The sequence below is a fragment of the Alligator sinensis genome, unplaced genomic scaffold, assembly GCF_000455745.1.
Source record: "Alligator sinensis unplaced genomic scaffold, ASM45574v1 scaffold262_1, whole genome shotgun sequence".
Taxonomy (NCBI): Eukaryota; Metazoa; Chordata; order Crocodylia; family Alligatoridae; genus Alligator; species Alligator sinensis.
Genome location: NW_005841904.1, coordinates 576,646 through 597,709, shown reverse-complemented (window position 1 = coordinate 597,709; position 21,064 = coordinate 576,646). Strand labels below are relative to the sequence as shown.

The following is a 21,064-nucleotide window of genomic DNA, read 5'->3' as shown; positions in this document are numbered from 1 at the left end:
TTGCAGTATATGTATCTTTTTAATAAGCCAAATGTTATGAGAAGATGCACATTTTTTCTGCTTATTCATGGCCTTACTGCAGCTTGCAGTCAGAAGCCAGAGAGAATTTTCTCAAAAATCTGCAAATGCTGTCTGACAGTTCTTATGCTTATTAGCGTAACTTAAAGCAGGACCATCCCAACTATCATTCCAGCCAAGGCTTTGTCTACCCAGGTCTCAAAACCATCTCAGGACGGAGATTCCACAACCTCTCTGGGCAGTCTGTCCAGTGTTTACTGCCCCCCTTGTGACAGAGTTTTTCCTAATATCTAACCTAAACTTCCCTTGCTGCAAATTAAGACCATTGCTCCTTGTTCTGTTATCTGCCACTGCTAAAAACAGTCCTGCTCCATGATCTTTGCAACCACCCTTCAGGTAGTTGAAGGCTATTATTAAATCCTCCCTTAGTCTTCTCTTCTCCAGACTAAGTAAAACTAGTTTCCTCAGCCTCTCATAAGGTATGTTCTCCAGCCCCCTAACCATTTCTATTGCCTTCCACTGAGCTTTCCAATTTCTCCACATCCTTTCTGTACTGGGGGCCCAAAACTGGACACAGTACTCCTGATGTGGCCTCACCAATGCTGAATAGAGGGGAAGAATCACTTTCTCTTTCCTACTAATGCAGCTCAGTAGGCTGTTAGCCTTCTCTGCAGCAAGAGCACACTGTTGGCTCATAGTCAGCATATTGTCCTCTGTAACCCCCAGGTCCTTTTCTGCAGATCTGCTACTTAGCCAGTTGGTCGCCAGCCTGCAGTGGTGCATGGGATTCTTCCATCCTAAGTGCAGGCTTTGCACTTCCCCTTATGGAACTTCATGAGATTTCTTTTGGTCCAATTATCCAATTTGTTCAGGTCTCTCTAGATCAGAGCTTTCCAAACTTTTCATGTTGGTGACACACTTTTTAGACATGCATCATTTCGCGACACAGTAATTCAGTTCCGGGGGAGGGGCCAAGGGAAGCAGACACGAGTAAGGGAGCTCCGTGGTGCCCTTCCGCAAAATTTTCTGCATTTCGCGTGACACACCTACACACTGCCGCCAAAACACTAATGTGTCACGGCACACAGTTTGGAAAGCTCTGCTCTAGATCCTAGACCTACCCTCCAGTGTATCTACTAATCCCCCCATCTTGGTGCCATCCACAGACTTCCTGAGGGTGCACTCCATTCCATCTTCCAGAACATTGATGAAGATATTGAACAAAGCCTGCCTCAGGACTGACCCCTGAGGTGCACTCCACTTGATCTCTGCCAACTGGACATCAAGCCGTTGAGTCTGATGACCCAGCCAGTTTTTTGTCCACCTTACAGTCCATTCCTCCAAAACATACTTCCTTAGCTTGCTTATAAGAATGTTATGGGAAACCATGTTAAAGGCCTTGCTAAAGTCAAGGTATATCACATCCACATCCACTGCTCTCCCCATATCCACAGAGTCAGTCGTCATGTCATAGACAGCAATGAGGTTGATCAGGCATGACTTGCCCTTAGTGAATCCATGCTGACTGTTCTTAATCACCTTCTTCTCCACCAGCTGCCTAGAAATGGCTTCCTTGAGGACTGGCTGCATGATTTTTCAAGGGACTGAGGTGAGGTTGCCCAGTCAGTTGCTGACTGTTCTTAATCACCTTCTTCTCCACCAGCTGCCTAGAAATGGCTTCCTTGAGGACTGGCTGCATGATTTTTCAAGGGACTGAGGTGAGGTTGCCCAGTCAGTCTATAGTTCCCCAGATCCCCCTTCTTCCCTTTCTTAAAGATGGGCACTATATTTGCCCCTTTCCAATTGTCCAGGACCTCTCCCAATTGCCATGAGTTTTCAAAGATAATAACTAGCAGCTAACTCCCTCGGTATCCTTGGGCACATCATGTCTGGCCCCACTGACTTGTATATGTCCAGCTTCTCTAAATAGTCCCTAACCTGTTCTTTCACTGCTGTTGGCTACTCATCTCCTCAAACTGTGCTGACAGGTTCAGTAGTCTGGGAGCTGGCCTTGCCTGTAAAGACTGAGGTTAAAAAAAGCATTGAGTACTTCAGTTTTTTCCACATCACCTGTCACTAGGTTGTCTCTCCTATTCAGTGCAGCATCCTGTAAAGTATTTTGACTTATTACACAGCTTAACAAATGAGAGGGGGAAAGCTGTTTATCTGCTAGCTGTACTTTCTTATTGTTCTCATTTTATGATCTTTTGAAGAGAATGTACTGTGGGCACATCTGCACATCACCATACGGTGACATTGCTACAACACCATGCTTTAGTACTTGCCTTTTGGAAGTACTAAAGCACAGCGCAGCACAGGCACACAGTGCACAGTTAGATTTCACCACTATGTCACCATAGCAGTGCACCACTATGGTGATGCACCTGGTAATCATGTGTAGACACACATGATTGCTACATCACCCTAGCACACTGTATGATGATGTAGCATGTTGCTGCATCACAGTAGGGTGACATGAAGATGTGTCCTGTTTGTAAATATTTGATGTTATAATTTGATGAAATTATTATAATTTTACCCTTTTCTTTTTTAGCAAAACTTCTACACCAACCTTATGGGACTCATTAGAAGAACCTGACATACTTGATACTAGTGAATTTGAATATTTATTCTCCAAAGACACTGCTCAGGAAAAGAGAAAACCATTATCAGAATCTTATGAAAAGAAAAGCAAGGCCAAAAAGGTATTATTTTTTAAATTACATTCTTTTAATTGCCTGTGTGTAAGTATCTGCATTTCTCTGTCTCTCTGTTTATCTCTTATAAAAACACTGGTTTATTTACTATTTGGTAAAACTATCATCAAACAATTACACTCAAACAAAAATTGTTACTAGATGAATTTGACTAGTTAGTTTGATAATCCATTTAGTAAACAAATTTACAACACAGATGTTGTTTTAGAAGTGAACTCCTACATTCCTGCCCCTAACATCTTTTTACGTATTTAAAATAAAAAAGTACAACAAAAGCACGTTGAAAATTGTAAAAAATATGAAGCATGAAATGAGAATGTTCAACATCAGACAACTGTGTAGAATAGCATACTAATACCATCTGGTAAGTGCAGGCTCAAACTAGAGATATGTTTTCATTTGAAAATATTTGCAAATATTTTTGTTGAAAATCTAATCTATTTCTTGCTGGACTTGATGACCTCTTTGAGGAAAATTAATCGCACTACCTGATTGTGCTCTGTAATTTATCTTGCTCTTCTGTTCCTCTCTCTCTCTCTCATCTTTGTGCTACTCTGCCATTTGGTCCTCTTACCTGGTTCTTTTCTTATGTCCCCTCTGGGGTGTGCTTCTCAGACTGGCCAATTCAGTCACTTTGGAAGCTCCTGGTCCCCTCCTGCTGGCAGTTTTTGTTGCTGACTGGAGGTTCCAGTTCTATTTGTTGCTCTGGTCCCTAAGGTAATCACCTTTTTCATTCTGGTTGTTATTAGTAGTAGCTCTTAATGAAGGCATCTAAGGTGCCTCATTTCCAGTTAATGCTAAGATAACCCAACCTTTTTTTTAAAAATAGAAGCCATCAGCAAGTGATATGTTAGTGGTTCCCTGTGATTGGCAGCAGGTTCTATAAATACAACTTTTAGGCCATGACTAGGTATGCTGGGTAGCCCTTTTCACTCTGGGTCATAGCAACACGTTTTGAAGCATTGTATTAGGATCTGAGATGTATATATCATTAGTTCAGCAGCTTTTTGAGCTGGACAAGGGATTTTACAAGAAACAATTATCAAACCTCTGTGCTTCCGTTGATTCTGAAGGACCCAATACAGTAGTGACAGCAATTCATACCAGGTCTATGTCAGGTCTGCTTCACTGATATGGGATTATATTGATGGACAGAGGTACTGTTTGTGTCAGTACTGTTAAACTATCCTCAATGAGCAAAACTGATAAGAACAGCTTTGCCAGCATAACTAAATCCAGCATAACAGTTTGTTAGAACTACTTTTGCTATGTTAGTGAGGAGGAATCCCACCTCTTCCCACTCTGAACTAGCATGACTATGAGGCCGGCGATCAGTGGGAGAGAAATAGCATGAGATTCTTTCATGTATGATTAGAGCTACCTTATTATCTTAAATCATTATCATTATTGAAAAAAAAGAAATAAAAACAATTAAATAATATTAGGAGTTTAGAGTAAAAACAGAGTATTACTTTGTGAAAAGACTGACATTGTTTTGGTGTCTTACTAGCCTCATAACAATACATGAATTTATATTAGATACGTAAGAACACTTGTGTTTACAAGTCTGAAACCACCAGAGGGCACCTGGGATATAATCTGTAGCCAGACATCCCACCTCTGACTATATTGTGCATAAATAGAAAAACAATCTCCTGGTCTTTTAAAGTATTCTTGATCATAAATTGCTATTCGCTTTAAAAAATAATTAACATTCTAAAATACAAAATTCCACTTAATAGAGAGTACTCATTTTATATGTAAAGAAGACCATGTTTTATAAGTAAATCCTATTAGTTTGGTAATGCACGTCTAATTCCGACTTTCTAAAGTTGTTTTTGCATGGTTGAAGATAAAAGGAAGTTCAGTCTACATGTCATTCATTTGATCTGTAACAAGGTATTTTAATGTCTAGTAGGACAACGTAGATTTTTAAAACATTTTTACACTAAAAATGCAAGATTTATGCAGAAATTATCTACAATTTTTCCTTTTTTGTATTTTCTAACCAAATCATGAGTGTAACATACCTATCTGTAAGAGGTGCTAGAATAAGGGAGAGAAAATTAGTAACATGTTCAGAGAAGTAAATACATATTCCTCTTCCCTTCCTTCATGTTCTTTTCAGCAAAACAAAACTTCTGTACTGATTTGTTATTGCTAATTCAGTTTTCTGTTACAGAAATTTTTCTTGTCTATCACTTCTCTTCTAATGGGAATACATATATACAGTTTGAATGAGAAGTAACGACTTTTTGTGGGAATTCTACATATTTCTTTCATACTATTTATGCCCTTATTCATATCAGTGTCTCAATTCTATTTCAGTTGATCTTCAGTATAGAATGTATTTCTAAAAATACAGGCTATAATTACTGTCATTAGTGAAATACAACTTAAAAATAGAGATGCCATGAAAAATTAATAGAAAACAAAAAACAACTCACCTGAGGAAACAGATAAGGGCTGTACATCAGGAGTCACAGACTGTAATTTGCCATTATTTACATTAGTAATAGTTATGGAGGATTTCTGGCTTTGATAGCCTAAATCCTGGAAATTGTGGCACTAACTATGAAATTCGCAAAATAGTCTTGATAGCTACTGCATTGACCATGCCAATAAATGTAATTTCATAGGCAAGAGCTGCTATTGTCTTTCAGATTAAGCTAATGACACTTGATTGACACCAGCATGGATATATTTACCTTACTTACTTGAATATAAGATGCCCCCCTCCCCAATAATTAGATCTTATACACAGAAAATGTATAAATTTATTATAATTTTCCAGGTATAGAATCTAATTCGTGGAGATGTCCCTTGATTTTGTTCCCCTCCCACTGCTACAACAGAGGAAATAAATCTGTGGTGGTCAGGTGGCCCTCTTGCCTTCTGTGCCCCAACATCTTCCACCTGCAAACCTTCTCCTTCCCGCCCCCCCTCCCTTATTGTCAGACCCTGCTCTCCTTGAGCAAATGGAAATGGGGGGCAAATGTAAAAACACTGACTTTGAAATAAACATGTAGACAAGTTACTATGGGTACCCACAGACTTAGTTCATCCAGATATTGATGCATATTACCTTTTTAGAAACTGCTATAAGTTTTATCACAGGTACTCCATAAACACATTTTAAGCAGCATTTTTATACCTACTTATATATAGGACAAATTATGCATGATATTAATCCAAAGACAAAAGGCTAATGATTTACCATATAGTTCATTGGACTGGGCCCAGCAGTGTCTACAGCATTTCAAGCTGTGGTAACCTCATAGATCAGCACTGCTCAGTATGTGTGTACTCCAGATACTCCTCACAAAGGAGCCACGTGCTAATTAGCATATCCCCCCCTTCATGACTGAAATCAGGTATTGTTGTCACAAGTTGTAGGATGCTCCAAAAATGTATATGCAGATGAGGCACAGGGCAACTTTGTGTGGCTGTACCTGATGGAGGGTGGGGCCACAATAATCATATGCTATAGGCTAAGAGGGGGGTGACAGAGATTCTGAGTGAACTGTTTGGGGCCCTGTTTCAATATCTTCCATGTTTCAGGGGTATTGGTTGTAGCCATATTGGTCTAAGAACTAAAATATTTGGAAAAATTCTTTGCAAGCTTTTACTTACCCTTCTTCAAGCAAAGGAAACATCTGCAGTTGTTTTGTGCTCTTCCTGGATGGAACAGCATAAACAAGGGAATGCTGGCAGACCTATCATATCCAACCATGGAACCCTAAATGAGGAAATATCAGGTTTCAGTGATCAATCCTAAAACCTCTTGCCACCCAAAGAGCAAGTTTTGTCAGAGTATGGTATCATGCTACATTCTCTATCATTTAATCACATTATTTGAATTTTTTTTTTCAACAAATTGTTAATCAACTTAAAATATTTTCAAGAGTTTGTTTGAGACTTTAAGTAAACAGTAGGTGCATCTGCATGTGAAATTAATGCAATGCAATAAATACTGGAGCAGTTTGACCCAGAGTAAGTTGCTCCAAGGCACAGCAACTGGATTCGGATTCAGCCCGATTTGGGGGACAATGATTCGATTCGCTGATTCGGATCACTATCCCAATTCGAGTCAGTCAAATCTGAATCTGAAGATTTGATTCTGATTCGGAGAATCAGCAATTCGGCCATAGACGCAGCTTTATTTTTTTTCTACATACCTTGAGGTACCAGGCGCGGCTTGTGAACGCTGAGGTGGTGGGATGAATCGAGCATCCCACAGGAGCACAGAGGACCGCCCCCACGTTCTTAGTGGCAGACCCAGAAGTGGACCTGAAAGTACTTCTGGTCCACTTCCAGATCTGCTGCCAAGCATACGGGGGATCCCCCCCAGCTCAGTGATCAGCCACAGGGGGACCCCAGGTGCCCCCCTGGCCCCAGAAGGCACCAGTCACTAAGCCAGGGGTGAGGGGGTCCACCACCGAGCGTGCAGAAGACTCCCTCCACCCCCCACGTTCCTGTGGGACACTCCATCCTCCCCACCATCTCAGCATTCACAAGCTGTGCTTGGTACCTTGAGGTATATAGAAAAAACATATAAAACTGTGTCTATGACTGAATCTTTCTGAATCAGTTCGGAGCAGGTCTCCTGATTCAATTCAGATTACAAGATTCAGCCGCCGAATTGGGCTGAATCTCCTCCAAATCAAATTGGCGACCAAAGCTTTGCACAGCCCTAGTAAACATCACTATATAACCATGCCATTGTTACTGCACAGTAACTCAAGGTATTGCATACACAATATCTAAGGTGCATTAATGAAAGTGTAGACATGCCCAGTGACACTTTATTGCTGAGCTAATTAGTCAGTTCCTCAGTAAAGCCCACATGCAGATGCACCCTGTCACACTAAAACACTACAGCTTTCTGTGTAGCTGTATATATTTCTGTAGAACAGTAGGGATCAACTTTTTTTGGCAGGCATGCCACAGATTAGTCTTGCATCCTCCCCAAGTACTACCCTGATCCCCTTCCCTGCCCAAACTGCTACTTTGTTTTCTGTTCCCAACTTGGTGCTCCCTACTTGATCTGCTGCTTTGCTTTCTGGTTCCTTCCCTGTGCTCCCTGCACAATTTGCTGCTTTAGGGCATTTATACACATCCTTTTTTTCCAGCAAAACACCAGAGATCTGCCACTTTGGAGCAGACTCAGTTAATCAAGTCTGGTCTATACGCAAGCTGAAGTGAACTGCACTGCACTGCATGCAGTTGTATAAGTGGTGAAATGCATGTCAGCGCACAGAAAATGGTGGTGGTGCGCTTTTGAATTAAAGCACCTCCAAAATGTTTTAGTTCAAAAGCACATTGCTCCCATTTTCTCAGTGCTGACACACATTTTGCCACTTATACAACTGCATGTGTTGCAGCACTGGTTCTTTTCCAAGCACCCAGTGCTGCAATTCATACACGTGTAAAAATGCCCTTGCTTTGTGCTTCCAGACCTATCTGCTGTTGTGCTGCCTGTCACAACCCCAATCTGCCATGTGCCATAAACAGAAGGTACCAATGCCACTTATGACACCCATGCCACTGTTGTAGAAGTTTCAGGCAGCTTAGCATTCTGATTCCCACAGGATCTGCTATTGTATTTGTTATCAGTTTACACAGCGTGCTTCTTATATCTGTCTTGGGTTTTGAAGAATAAAAATTTTAAAGATCATAAAGGTTGGTCTAAATCCCATCCCTAGCCATTTAGACAGCTAAAATATTAATACCAATGCCTCTATACCTAATCTAGGATTCAAACAATTCTTCCTGCAATATAAGAAATTTTGGTTACAGTAATTCATTGTGTATAATAGAATCAGTATGCCCTTACCTGGCACTACTACATAGTGGGCATGTCTACACATGTGGTTGGCTGTGCAGTAGACTAATTTACTGCACAGTAAAGCATTACCATCTACAAAAGCTCAGCAATTGAGTCAGTGTAGACTAGTTTACAGCACTGTTGGATAGTCCTGTCAGACACAGGTACTATCGATGGTGAAGTACATTACTGCACTTTTAACGCAGATGTAAATAATGACATCAGAATTAGTTTACTCCAGCTCAAATTGCACTGGCATTTATTCAGTCACATAATTATTCACATTAATTGCATGTGTAGATGTGCCCAGTGTTTACTTAGCCAGAAAACCAGGCCTTATAGTCTAACCATCAGTGGCATAATGTGGGGAAGGGAAGCAGGATACATGCCCCAGCCACTGCCTAAGGGGAGGGGCATCAGGGTGAGGGGAAGGGGAAAGCTGCCAGCTGTCTTCCTCCCTGCCTGCCTCTATGACACATTGCTAGGGCAGACAATTTATGTCATAGAACATCAGGTGTTTTGGGAATCATTTCATAGAACAGCAGTTAAATTTGCTACAGCTGGAGGGAGACCTGGCCCCTCTGGATTTTTTTGCCCTTTTCACATAGGTTTTGAGGGCAAAAAGATGGGGTAAAAGTTTCCCACCTCCAAGCAGCAGCAAATTCCACTGCCATCCTAGAGAACCAAAATTCCCAGAATGCCTTGCACTTCCCACTTCTCTACTTCACAGTGTTCCTGAGCCTGCAAGCTAGAAGTTAGGCAGCAAGGAGGAGAGGAAGGGTGACAGATGGTTGCTTAGAGCACATTTTTCCATGCTATGCTTTTGCTAACAATAAATGACCTACACTCAGGGTTGACTTCTGTTTCCCTTCATGCATCTAAATAGCATATTTTTAGCCAAGTAAATGGCACTTACATATAGGTAATAATTCTTTTACTCCATCTGTGTGGACATATAATTATGATTATATATGTACATGGTACATGCAGACTGAGCTTGCTCAGTACAATATGTGCTTGCTGAGCACATATGTTGCTACCTGTGCATGTGCATTGTGGAAATATACATGTGTCTAAGTCACAAAAATGCAGGTAGATAGAAACCCATAACTTAGGGGTGTTAAACTCTGCAGGAGGAGGGGAGCCCTCCCATGTTTTATTCCCAAGAGCTAAGTGGTGAGGGTACTTATTCAGGAAGCTGGACACCCAGGTTCTATGCCAGGGAATGTTTGTATCTACTTCTAACTTTCTAGCACAGTACTGGAATTACCACATGGCACAGTGGGTATTATCCAGACTCCCTTTCCAGTGCTCCATTTGAAACTGCCTTTCTGGGCAGCCAAGAGAGAGAGTTATGTGGAGACAGGAGGAAAGGCATGTGATAGAAGGTCTGTGGATCAAAGAGCTGGCAGCTGCCTTGAAGGGCAAAGCTCCTGGGTTCTAGTCTCAAGCCTTGTACTGCAATTTGCCCAGTATCTCGTGTTGAAACATATACATTTTAGAAAAACATATTTGTATTTGCACATGTAGTTTCCAAAATGCTTCATCAGCCATACTAAATGTTTTGTCAGTTATATTATTAAAATGTAAAATAAACCAGATTTAGGCCTTAAGTGAAGGTTTAGGATTGAAGCTTTTTCTTAGATAAGGATCCATTGGTCTCTGATGAATAACTAGTTACCAGATCACAGTAGCACTTAAAATATATACAGACAGTTTCGTCCCCTTCTACATTCTTGTGTTTTCCTTTGTCTCTCTGAAATCCCAGATGTCTGCTAGCTAGCTCCAATGGATCAATCATGGTGGGCTCCATGCAGTTCATTGGGGAGGTATTTCACTTTAGCTGCAGTATGGTATGCAGTGTGCAGTTGATGATAATGAAAAGCTTACTGTAGAGCCATATAGAACAGTCTGCTCTGCCTTTTTAATTTTCTCTCCTTCTTTCTCCTCTTCCAAACCCTTTTACTTTTCTTAGTTTCCTTTTTTAAAAATAATCATATTTATGTAATTAAACATTTATCTTTTTCTCAGTGGACATTTAGCTGGTACGGGTATTAAGAATACATTAATACTGCATGACATCTGACATTCTGACAAAAATAAACCTTACATACTTCAAGAAAGATATGTTCTGATTCTTTACTATACAAGCTGACTTGGTTAATCTAAAATATATGTTACTTTTAAATATGAATCCTTGCTTTACTTACCCAATTCTTTTTTTTTTTTAATGTCCTCACAAAAAATAAAAACTGTTCAGAACTAGATGTATTCAAAGTAGTACTGTGGATTGCTGGAGAATGCCATTTTGTTTGAAATGCTTAGAGGAGTACTTTAAATACAAAATTACTTTGTCAGTTAAGTAAAAGTTGAAAAAAATTCTGAATTGTAGGTTTAATTAAAGAGCTCTGTGGACAAAAATATATATTAAAAACAAATATACAAAAATATATGAACAAAATATTTAAAAGGGAATTCTTTTCGGATTTTCAAATAGCTTTTTTTTAGTAATTCAAGTACATGTAGATGTGTCTAGTTACTTGGTACATCCCAGTCCAAATCCTCAGCATAGTCAACACCAAATGCTTTTAAGGAAGGTAAACTTACTCCTCCTCCATGCATGTAGCAAGAGGAAGGGAAAATCATTAATTCCCAGTCCCATGTGGCAGCCAATGAATCCCAGGAGCATGGAAAAGACCTATAGTACAGCATACACATAGGTACCCCTAGATTATCCCTGACCAATGCTTGTCCAGCCTCTTCTTAAACACCTCCAATGATGGAGATTCCACAGATTCCCTAGGCAGTCTATTCTACTGCCTCACTGTTTAACCCACTTTGTGCAATCTAAACCTGCTTTGCAACTTCAAGCCATTGGTCTGCATTCTTCTCTGTGCAAGAAGAGAAAGTGTTTTCCTTCTCTTTTATGGCAGCCCTTCAGGTATTTTTGCTGCTAGCGTGTGCCTCATCCCCAAGTTGAATATGCCTAATGCCTTCAGCCTTTCCTGCAGTTCAGCAGCTGGTTCTGGCCAGAAACACCAACATCTTTTTTTTTTTCCTTTTAAGGAACACCTGATATTATTTCATTCCAACTTTTTACTATGCTTCAAAGACAGAAACAGATTCCATAACCACTGTATTCTCACTCACCTTTCAGTTGTAAGTCATATTGTCCAACTTAAATTCATGTTGTTATACAGTGGAAGTCATAACATATTCACTGGCGTGAAGTGAACTGAAACAGGGGTAACCAACCTGTGGCACAAGAACCACAAGTAGCATAGACAGCCTCTGTATGTGGCACACATCAGATCAGATAGGGGACAGGCAATATAGGAACCCTCTAAGTCAGGAAGCACAAAGCAGAAGGCGTACAAAGTAGGGAGGGCAGGGAGTACAAAGCTGTGAGCAGAAAGCAGAGCAGCAGATTGGGCAGAGGAAGGGGATCAGAGTGACACAGGGAGGACACAGAGCTAATTTGTTCCTGCTAAAAAAGGTTGGCCCCAATGAGCTAGATGATCATAACTTATGCAAATTATAGTCATGGTTAGAGATTCCAATCAAGATTAGGACACTAATGAATAGTGAGGATCCTTCATTGAAAAAGTTTAGTATCTTTATTAAAACAGAAGACTAAACAAAGCGGTTTGATATCTTTTTGTCCACTCACTTAGCTTGATGAGATATTTCTTCAGCTCCTATTGGTCAGCTTGGTATTTGACTACCTGGAATAATTTAATATCACGTGCAAAGCTTGAGATTTCACTACATTACCCTCATTTCCATTGATAAAAATACTGAACAAAACTGGGCCTATCACAAGTTCCTGCAGGACCCTGCTTTTGATTATTCTTCATCCTGAAAAATGACCATTTATCCAATTTGGCCCAAAAATAACCATTCAATCCATCTTTGGCCCATTTTTACTATCTAGGAAAAAAAAATGTTGGAAAGCTTGGGAACTGAAGATGCATTAAAGTGTCGTCTCATTGTCTATCTCTATTTGAAAATGTGTTAAGTATTATTCATTACATAAATCAGGATGAAATTATATGTCTATGGGTCAGAGTTAAGGCTTCTTGTGGGAAGTGTAGTATTTAAGTGAATGTATTTGTTGAGTAAACTTTTCAACACTTAAAAAGAGATTTAGGAACTTGAGATGTAAAGCCAATTCAACATAATACCAAAATCAGTTTTGAAACTGTGGTTTCTGTACTTTTGAAAATGTGACCCTTTATTTATATTACCTTCACTTGTTTCTATATTATCTATATTTTATAATGCTCAGCTTTTAGCTTTACTACTCTGGCATGTAGTTTTTGTAGGTATTATATTACCTATACCTTTCACACTATGATGACAAATATTTTTATCTGAAACTTCCCATTTATTTAAAATAAGTGTTATAAGTTATCCTAAAAGGGTCAATTAATTTCAGTGATAACATTTTATGTGCATAAAAGTTTATGTACTGTAAGTAGATTCACCACATAAATGTTTAAGTACATAAATGTTTATGTACTTGAAGCAATTGCATGCACTAAAGTTAATGTGTATCATATTTTAAAAAATCAGCTGGCATTTCCTATATAACACAAGTTTCATTAAATTGTAATGGAATTGGGGCACCCCAATTCCCTCTCTTAGGTTGCTCCCTTAGTTTGCTTTGAATATCCTAAATGTCATGGATTTATACTCTGTTTATAGCTCCTCAAAAATACCCATGGCATTGCACCTCACCCAAAGACACTTTCAAGACTAGCAAACTTTACATAGACTAGCAAGCTTTGCATAGACTCCATCTAAAAGATTATACATAGAGACCTACTCAATTTGCTACTTCATGGAAATTACAACATTGGGCATTGTCTGTTAAATCAAGCAATGTCTGCAAAATCTGCAAAAAAACCCCACCCACTTAATAAAAATAAAATTTTGACTCCTCCCCAGTGGGAGCCGTTAGACCTGGCTGCACAGCCCATAGGGAGGGCTGAGAAGGATTGAAGGGGAGCAGCCAAGATGGCAGCCACTTCCACTGTTCACCACTGATTGGCTGAGAGGGCTGCCTGTTGTGTGATCCGACCTTTCTCCATCAATCAGCAGCCAAGAGCGGAATCACACAATGAACAGCCTTCTTGGCCAATCAGCAGCAAGGGGTGGGGCCATATGATGGGCAGCCCCCTCAACCAATAGGTGGTGAGGGGCTGGGCCACTGAGGCCCCTCAGCCAATTAGAGGCATGGGAGATCCCCATCACAATAAGCCCATGAAAATTACGGCTGGCCACACGATATGCCTTTGAAAACAACAAGATGGCATCTCAATTTTGGATAGGTCCGTAATTATAGACTAAGGATACTAGTTCTTCTCTCACACCAAATTGCATTGTCTCTTGTTTTCATGTTTACTAGGGCTGTGTGAAGCTTCAGTCCCTGATTCAATTTAGCGGACATTCAACCTGATTCGGTGGCCGAATCTCCAAATCTGAACTGAATCGGAGGGCCCTTTGATCTCTCCAAATCGATTTGGAACCTTCCAAATCGATTTGGAAAGATTTGGACAGATTCAGCGCTTCAGATGTAGATACCGCTTTAAATGACTTTTCTACATACCTCTAGGTAGCAGGGGCTCTGAATGCTGTGGTGCTGGGGCAGATGCAGCATCCCACAGAAGCACAGCGGGGCTCTCAGCACACTCAGCAGTGAACCCGGAAGTGGACCATACATAGTTCCAATCCACTTCTGGGTTCACTGGAGAGTGTGCTGGGGGGTTCCCCGGTGCCCCCCCCCAGCTTGGTGACTGGTGCCTCTTGGCTCGGGGGGGGGTGGGGGGGTCACCTGGGGTCTCCCTGCAGCTGATCACTGAGCCAGGGGAGGCATGGAGGGGCCCCCAGCGTGCTCCCCAGCAGACCCGGAAGTTGACCGGAGGTACTTCCAGTCCACTTCCAAATTCGCTGCCAAGCATGTTGGAGAGCCCGCTGTGCTCCTGTGAGATGCTCCATGCACCACAGCAATCACAAGCTATGCTGCTACCTCAAGGTATGTAGAAAAAAAGTTTTAAAGCTGTGCCTGTGTCCGAATCTCTGATTCACTGAATCAGCATCGAATCTTCAGATTCAGATTCAGCTGAATCGAATCAGGGATTATGATCTGAATCAACAGATCGAATCGCTGTCCCTGATTCAGGCCAGATCTGAATTGAATAGGGTCTGTTTCACACAACCCTAAGCTTACCCCCAACATACCTAAGTCACACAGCATTTGTAATCTCACAGACACAAGTATACTGTTTTAAAGCCACCCTTTCCTTGTGTGCATTGTAGAACCAGTATTTGGACCCAAGATTTGATTTGAACTGGAAAAGTCAAAGGTGTCTAGCTGAAAGGGAGGTAGAAATAAGGCAATAAAAAGTACTATCTCCACAGGCATTAAACTGCAATGTTATGTCAACTTGAGAAAAATATTTTAGGAAAGATACATACTTCAATGTAATGTATAAAATGTGCATGGTTTTACCTCTTGATCATGCTAAAGTGGGATGTCTTTTAAAGTGGTATTTTTTTCACCATATTTTTTAAATATTTTCAGGAAAGTAGCCATCCTAATAGAAGTTAGTATTTTTCATGCTTGTTCAAGGAACAGTATAGTTGGAAGTACCTGATGCCACTGCTTCTTCATCTTAAAAAAAAAGGGGGGGGGGGAAATGTCAAGTAATTTGTGTCAGGTGTATGATCTAAATGAAAGTCCATCAATCATTTTTTGGCCCTTTAGTGCAATGATTATCATATCAAAGACACAGAAAGACATTAAAGATAATGGCTTTTCTGTTGTCTATTATCTCTAACTGGCTTCAAGTAATTATTAGCATGTGTTCTCATTTAACATGAGTGTCAATATTTTGAATGAAGAGCATTTTTTAAGTAAAAGGGATATATCTGTCAGCAAGTTTTTTTGTCTATCTGGTAAATGAGAAACTATAATTAATGCATTTTGTGTTTCCGCAAGAAAAGCAGATATTGCAGAATGGCAATTTCACAGGTTTTGAAACATAAGATTTGCCTTCACCTCTGCACAGGGGCAATAAACAGCGTTCAAAGCTGAGCAGATGGAATGAAATTCTGGTGCATGCTCTTCCTAGTTGCTTTTACTTTATCATTATTCTTAGTGCATTGTATTGTGTACTGTTGAAAAGAGTGTACACAACATTCCCTTGTCTTCCACTGTTATAAATATGATCTCATGTAAGCTATAGAATATATCCTTTGACATAGCTATGAAATGTTTATATTGGTGCTTTTATGAACTTGATGATAAAACAAATATTGAGATAAATGTATCTTCATTCCTTCTCTGCTCTGTTATTTTGGGGAGATGCCATTTGCTTGTTCATTTAAAATGGGGTTTTTTTAAGATAGTAGATTTCTTTCATCGTTTTGTATTTAAGTGAAATGCCTCCAGAAGGACTTACGAGTATCATACAAAATATTCAAATGTGGGGGTTAAATATTGCCCTGCTTGCAAGGGAGGTAGAAGGGATAATAGATGGTCTTTTTAATCCAGGATATAATAGGGTGTGTGGCAGAAGAACGGACTGGGGACATACGTAGATATGCATCTGAATAGAGTTTTAGTAAACTCCTGATAAGTAGATGTTTTTCACTGCAAAAACAAACTAATGGCTGAAGGTGGCCATTAGACACTATGATTTACAGGCCAAAATATTAGTTTATGGATTTAAATAAGAAAAGACCTTGCACCACAACATTGGGAAGGATTTAGTTTTTACTCACTAAAATAAACTAATTCTGTGCAGTAGTGTCCTGGATAAAATGGAGGCATAACAGTTAGATAGAATACTTAAACTTTACATATATATATGTTATATATATATACACACACACACACGCACGCACACACCCAGGATATATTTTTGGCAGCATTAGAATAGCACCTTTTGATGGTAATGACAGAATAATTAATATGAATATAGTAAAGCTTCAGTATGTCTTCACTTGTAAATTAGATGATAAATAGCAAAGCAACATAAAAAGAACACGTGTTTGCCTCAAATTAACTAGCCAAATAGCATTACAAAATGGCCAGCCAGTAGGCGCCACTTAGGACAAATCATATCATGGACCAAGAGATATAAGGAATGAAGCAACAGCAACAGTCACATTCTTGTCATTGGGCCAGAAGACACTGTGTCCATTTCAATGATGTGTTCGTTCTCTAAAGGAGAGGCAGACAGCTGGCTGCCATGTCCAATACTCAGTCAACTTTGCCAGCTGGCACAACAGCATCAACTGGCGTCAGCTAGGATATAAGAAGCTTACCTGTCACTGTCAGCCACAGGCAAGACCCAAACTGCTGAGAAGGGATAAGTGCCAGGTTATCTTTTACAAACATAGAACAAATGTAACAGGATTGTCTCTGCAAACTCCTATTTAATTGCTCTGTGCTTTTTCTTGACCTGGAGTAGGAATATGTTCTCTTTCTACCTTTTGTACATATTTATACTCCCTCAACACAAACCTCCCCCGAGTCAGCAATAATTAAAGGAAAATTAAATATTTCCTATTTTTAATATTGATTATATGCTGGGGAGTTGCAGAATTCTCTTGTTCCTCACTGGTTCCAAAGTATGATGACAACATTTCTAATGTAAATGTATAGCATTACAACTGGGATTTTTAGCATACTTTAACATTGCACATAAGCTATTCTGCTGTCTTCTTGGTGCCATTCCTTGATATCTAATGAATAAAATATTAGTCTTTAGTCAGAGATTTTGTTTGGCTGGAGCTATTTCAGGTAGTCTGAGTCTAGTCTGGTCTCTGGTAATTGTGACCATGTGTATTTTTTCTATGCGGTTTTTTAAACAATTTGAACCTCTATTTTCATTTAAATTATGTAGCATTAATTTTTTTTTTACTGAAGTTACAAGGGGGGAAAACTAGCTTAGCAATGTGAGTTTATTTGATCATATCTGGAGAGCATATCAACAATTTTCTGAAGTACCCTAATGTACTGGTTTCAAATATCATATTGTCTGTATGAGGTATAGTCTGGAAAAGTTTTGCCTCAAACTAGGCATGTCTAATGGGGTTTATGACAACCTATGAATTTGCCCCTGGACAGGGTCAACTTGGAGGTCAGTAAATGCTATACAAATTGCATACTACTCGAGCCTATAATTATCCCTGTTAGAAGTTAATGTGCTGCCAAGTTCAGCAAACTCGTGTACAGCTTCAGAAATGACCATGATAAACTAGGCACTCCCTAACATTTACTCTAGAACAGTCGCATTTTACAGGAGGGGATGCATGCAAAGTATTCATATACAGTAATTTGTAGCCAAGTCATTTTGTCTGTTTGTGTGCTGAGGAAATTCAGAACATGAATTCTGGCTTGTTCCAAGAAAACATTTAAAATAAATTAACGTTGTATTCTTTTTTTAATAGCTAACATACAGTATCATAAATATAGGCTGGGAAGACTTTCAGGATATGTTTTATTTGCAGTGCTGGCATAAAATATGTTATGCATAGTGTAACAAGCCTTCATTAAATAGTGTAGTGAGCCTTTACTGTAGAATCATAAATAACTTGTAATTTCCTTGTTGGAGTCACTATATATTCTTATTTGTTTGTGAAGTGTCAAGCACATGTTTAGTACTTGATAAATAATAATTAACTGTGCATTTAGTCAGACAAAATTGTTAGTAGCCCAGTGGTTCTCAACCTTTTTAAACTCAAGGCACTTCTTGATAGGCTTAAGGCACCCTTCGGAAAATGTCAGCTCTTAAGTTTTTACTCTATACTGACTACAGAAAATTAATAAAGCAATTAGTCTGTTGCAAAGAACTCAAGAAGACCACAACAGGTCAGAATATTTTCAACACTGTGGATTCATATTTGAAAACTCTGGGTTTATCTTATGAATCATGATGGCACATCTAACAGTGCTAACATTGTGTGGCACCCCACAGCACCCATGAGACATCAAAGCATCCCATGGTGCCATGGCACCTCCAATTTTATATTTTTGATTGGCTGAGTGACTATACTATTAAATGACCCAGAATGAAACCAGAAGACACTTCAGAGCATGGGAATAAACAGCTCTATTGTCATCTTCATTGCCAAGGCTACTAAAAAAAATTGTTGGAGGAACAAAACTCATTTGTTCTTTGAGTTTTGGGAAAATGTGACTGTTTTCATTTTACATTTGAATCCCTTTGGTACTTCTGGGTGAACTGGTGAGTTTAAAATTGAACTTCTTACAGAATTTCTCAGGATACATTTCTACACTGTGAACCTGTTATACATTTACTCTCACAAGTTTTATTGAAATACAGATTAAAGCAGGTCAGGCTTTGATGATGCATATGTAAAATGGGTTTAAGAATACAGACCTCCTTTTTAACAGGCTTTGAGATATGCCAGTAAAAGTGTTATGTAAGAGCTAAGCATTATTACTAGTAATAGTGAGTTAAGTGTGGAAGTAGGTAGCCAGGTAAGTCGAGAAAGCACAAGCAGGATGTGGCAACAGGGGATGTCTTCTCATTCTTCCTGAGAAAGTAGGGCAATTGGCTGGTTATCTCAGGTGTCTGTACTTGAATGCACAGAGCCTGGGAAACAAGTATGAAACTGGAGGCAGGGGCTGTTGAAAGTCTCTGGGTTAGGGTCGGAGGGGAAAGCAACAAGGGTGAGGTCCTTATGGGTGACCCCCAGACCAGGAACATGAGGTGGATAAGGCTTTCTTCAAACAACTAGTGGAAGTTTCCCCGTCACAGACCCTGGTTCTCACTGGGGACTTCAGTGACCCTGACATCTGCTGGGAGAATAATACAACCCTGTGCAATCAATCCAGGAAATTTTTGGAGAGTATTAGGGGCAACTTCCTACTGCAAGTGTTGGAGCAGCCAACTAGGGACCATGCTCTTCTTGATCTGGGAACAAACAGAGAAGACTTAGTGGGGAATGTAGAAGTGGATGGCACATTGGGCAGCAGCGACCATGAGATGGTTGAGTTCAGGATTCTGAGGAAAGGGAGGAAGGAAGGAGAGCAGGAGAGTATAGACCCTGGACTTCATAAAAGCAGACTTCAACTCACTCAGGAAACTGATGGGCAGGATCCCTGGGAGGGCATTCTGAGGGGGAAAAGAGTCCAGGAAAGCTGGTTGAACTTTAAGAAACCTTACTGAGGGTGCAAGAATGAACCATCCCGATGCACAGGAAGACTACCTAGTATGGCAAAAGACCAGCTTGGCCATAATGTTTTTTCCCCTTATTAGTAGGTATAATGTAACAAATAACGGATGATCTTCCCTTACTGGTATAAATTAATGTTTCCAACTGACTTGCATTACCACCTTTATGTGCAGTCCAAGATTTGCAGTTTCTTTTGAAGTGAAATCTATGTTAAAGCTTAAATGATTTGAACTAGCATTTATCTTGTCACCTATATTCATAGGTGTACAAGGCCAAGAGAAGATTATGGGATCATAGGAAAGTAGGGCTGAAGGAGACCTCACAAGGTCATATAACCCAGCCCCCAGCTCAAGGGAGGACCATCCCTGCTTAGATAGTCCCAGCCAAGTGTCTATCCAACCTGCCCTTGAAGATGACCAAGGATGGAGATTCTACAGTTTCTCTAGTAGCCTGTTCCAGTGTTCGACCACCCAGACAGTCAGAAAGTTTCTCCTAATCTCCATCCTAAATTTCCCCTGCTGAAGCTAGTCAGAGCTTTATTTCAAATTTAATCAATAAAAATGGTTGAGCAACATTAAATTCAGCTCACAAATCAGCTTTTTAGCTCTTTGCCAATAACAAAAGTTCTTGTAGATTAGTCATTTGGATCCACAAAATCATTTCATTTCTTCATTCCAGATTATCAAATTGCTGGATGGAAAGAGATCTCAAACTGTAGGAATTTTGATATCCAGTTTGCATCTGGAAATGAAGGATATTCAACAAGGTGAGTGTTATACCAATCTCAGTATGCCTTTTATTTTTTCATACCTTTACTAATAAAGAATTCCAGAGAAAAATGAACAGATAAGGTTCCTTGGGTGAATCTGATATCTTTCATCAAGGTTGGTCTAATAAAAGATATCAGATTCATCCAAGGAACCTTGTCTGCCTATGTCCTTAGACCAACACGGCTACAACCTACACGCCAAAGAAAAATTAACTCTTTTCTATATGAGCTGCATATAATAATATTTTTTTCCAGCAATGTTCATTCAAATGAATAATTTCTTGTGGTTTTCTTATTTGACTTGGATCTAATTTAATCTGAAATTTAAACATGGCTCTTTGCACTATTAATTATTTGACTTTCCATTTTACATGTTACATCCAATCCAGGGTTCTTTCAGAGCTGTTTTATCTTGTCTCCTTTCTATATTTCGTTCCCTCTTAACCCGTCCCATTGAGGGAGCTCAGGAGAATTTACAGATAAATATTTGGGATTTCAAATGAATGCTCTACATTTGTT

General features: G+C 39.7%; 1 protein-coding gene across 2 annotated transcripts in view; it reads left to right on the top strand.

The window, feature by feature from the left end:
* FMN1 (formin 1) overlaps positions 1-21,064 on the top strand; it is a 236,426-nt gene that overhangs the window by 97,551 nt on the left and 117,811 nt on the right. For both annotated transcript variants that reach the window (XM_025197756.1, XM_025197755.1), the window contains 2 exons: positions 2,573-2,723; positions 20,455-20,542. In XM_025197756.1, coding sequence (XP_025053541.1) covers positions 2,573-2,723; positions 20,455-20,542 — 239 coding nt within the window. The remainder of the gene's footprint in view (positions 1-2,572; positions 2,724-20,454; positions 20,543-21,064) is intronic.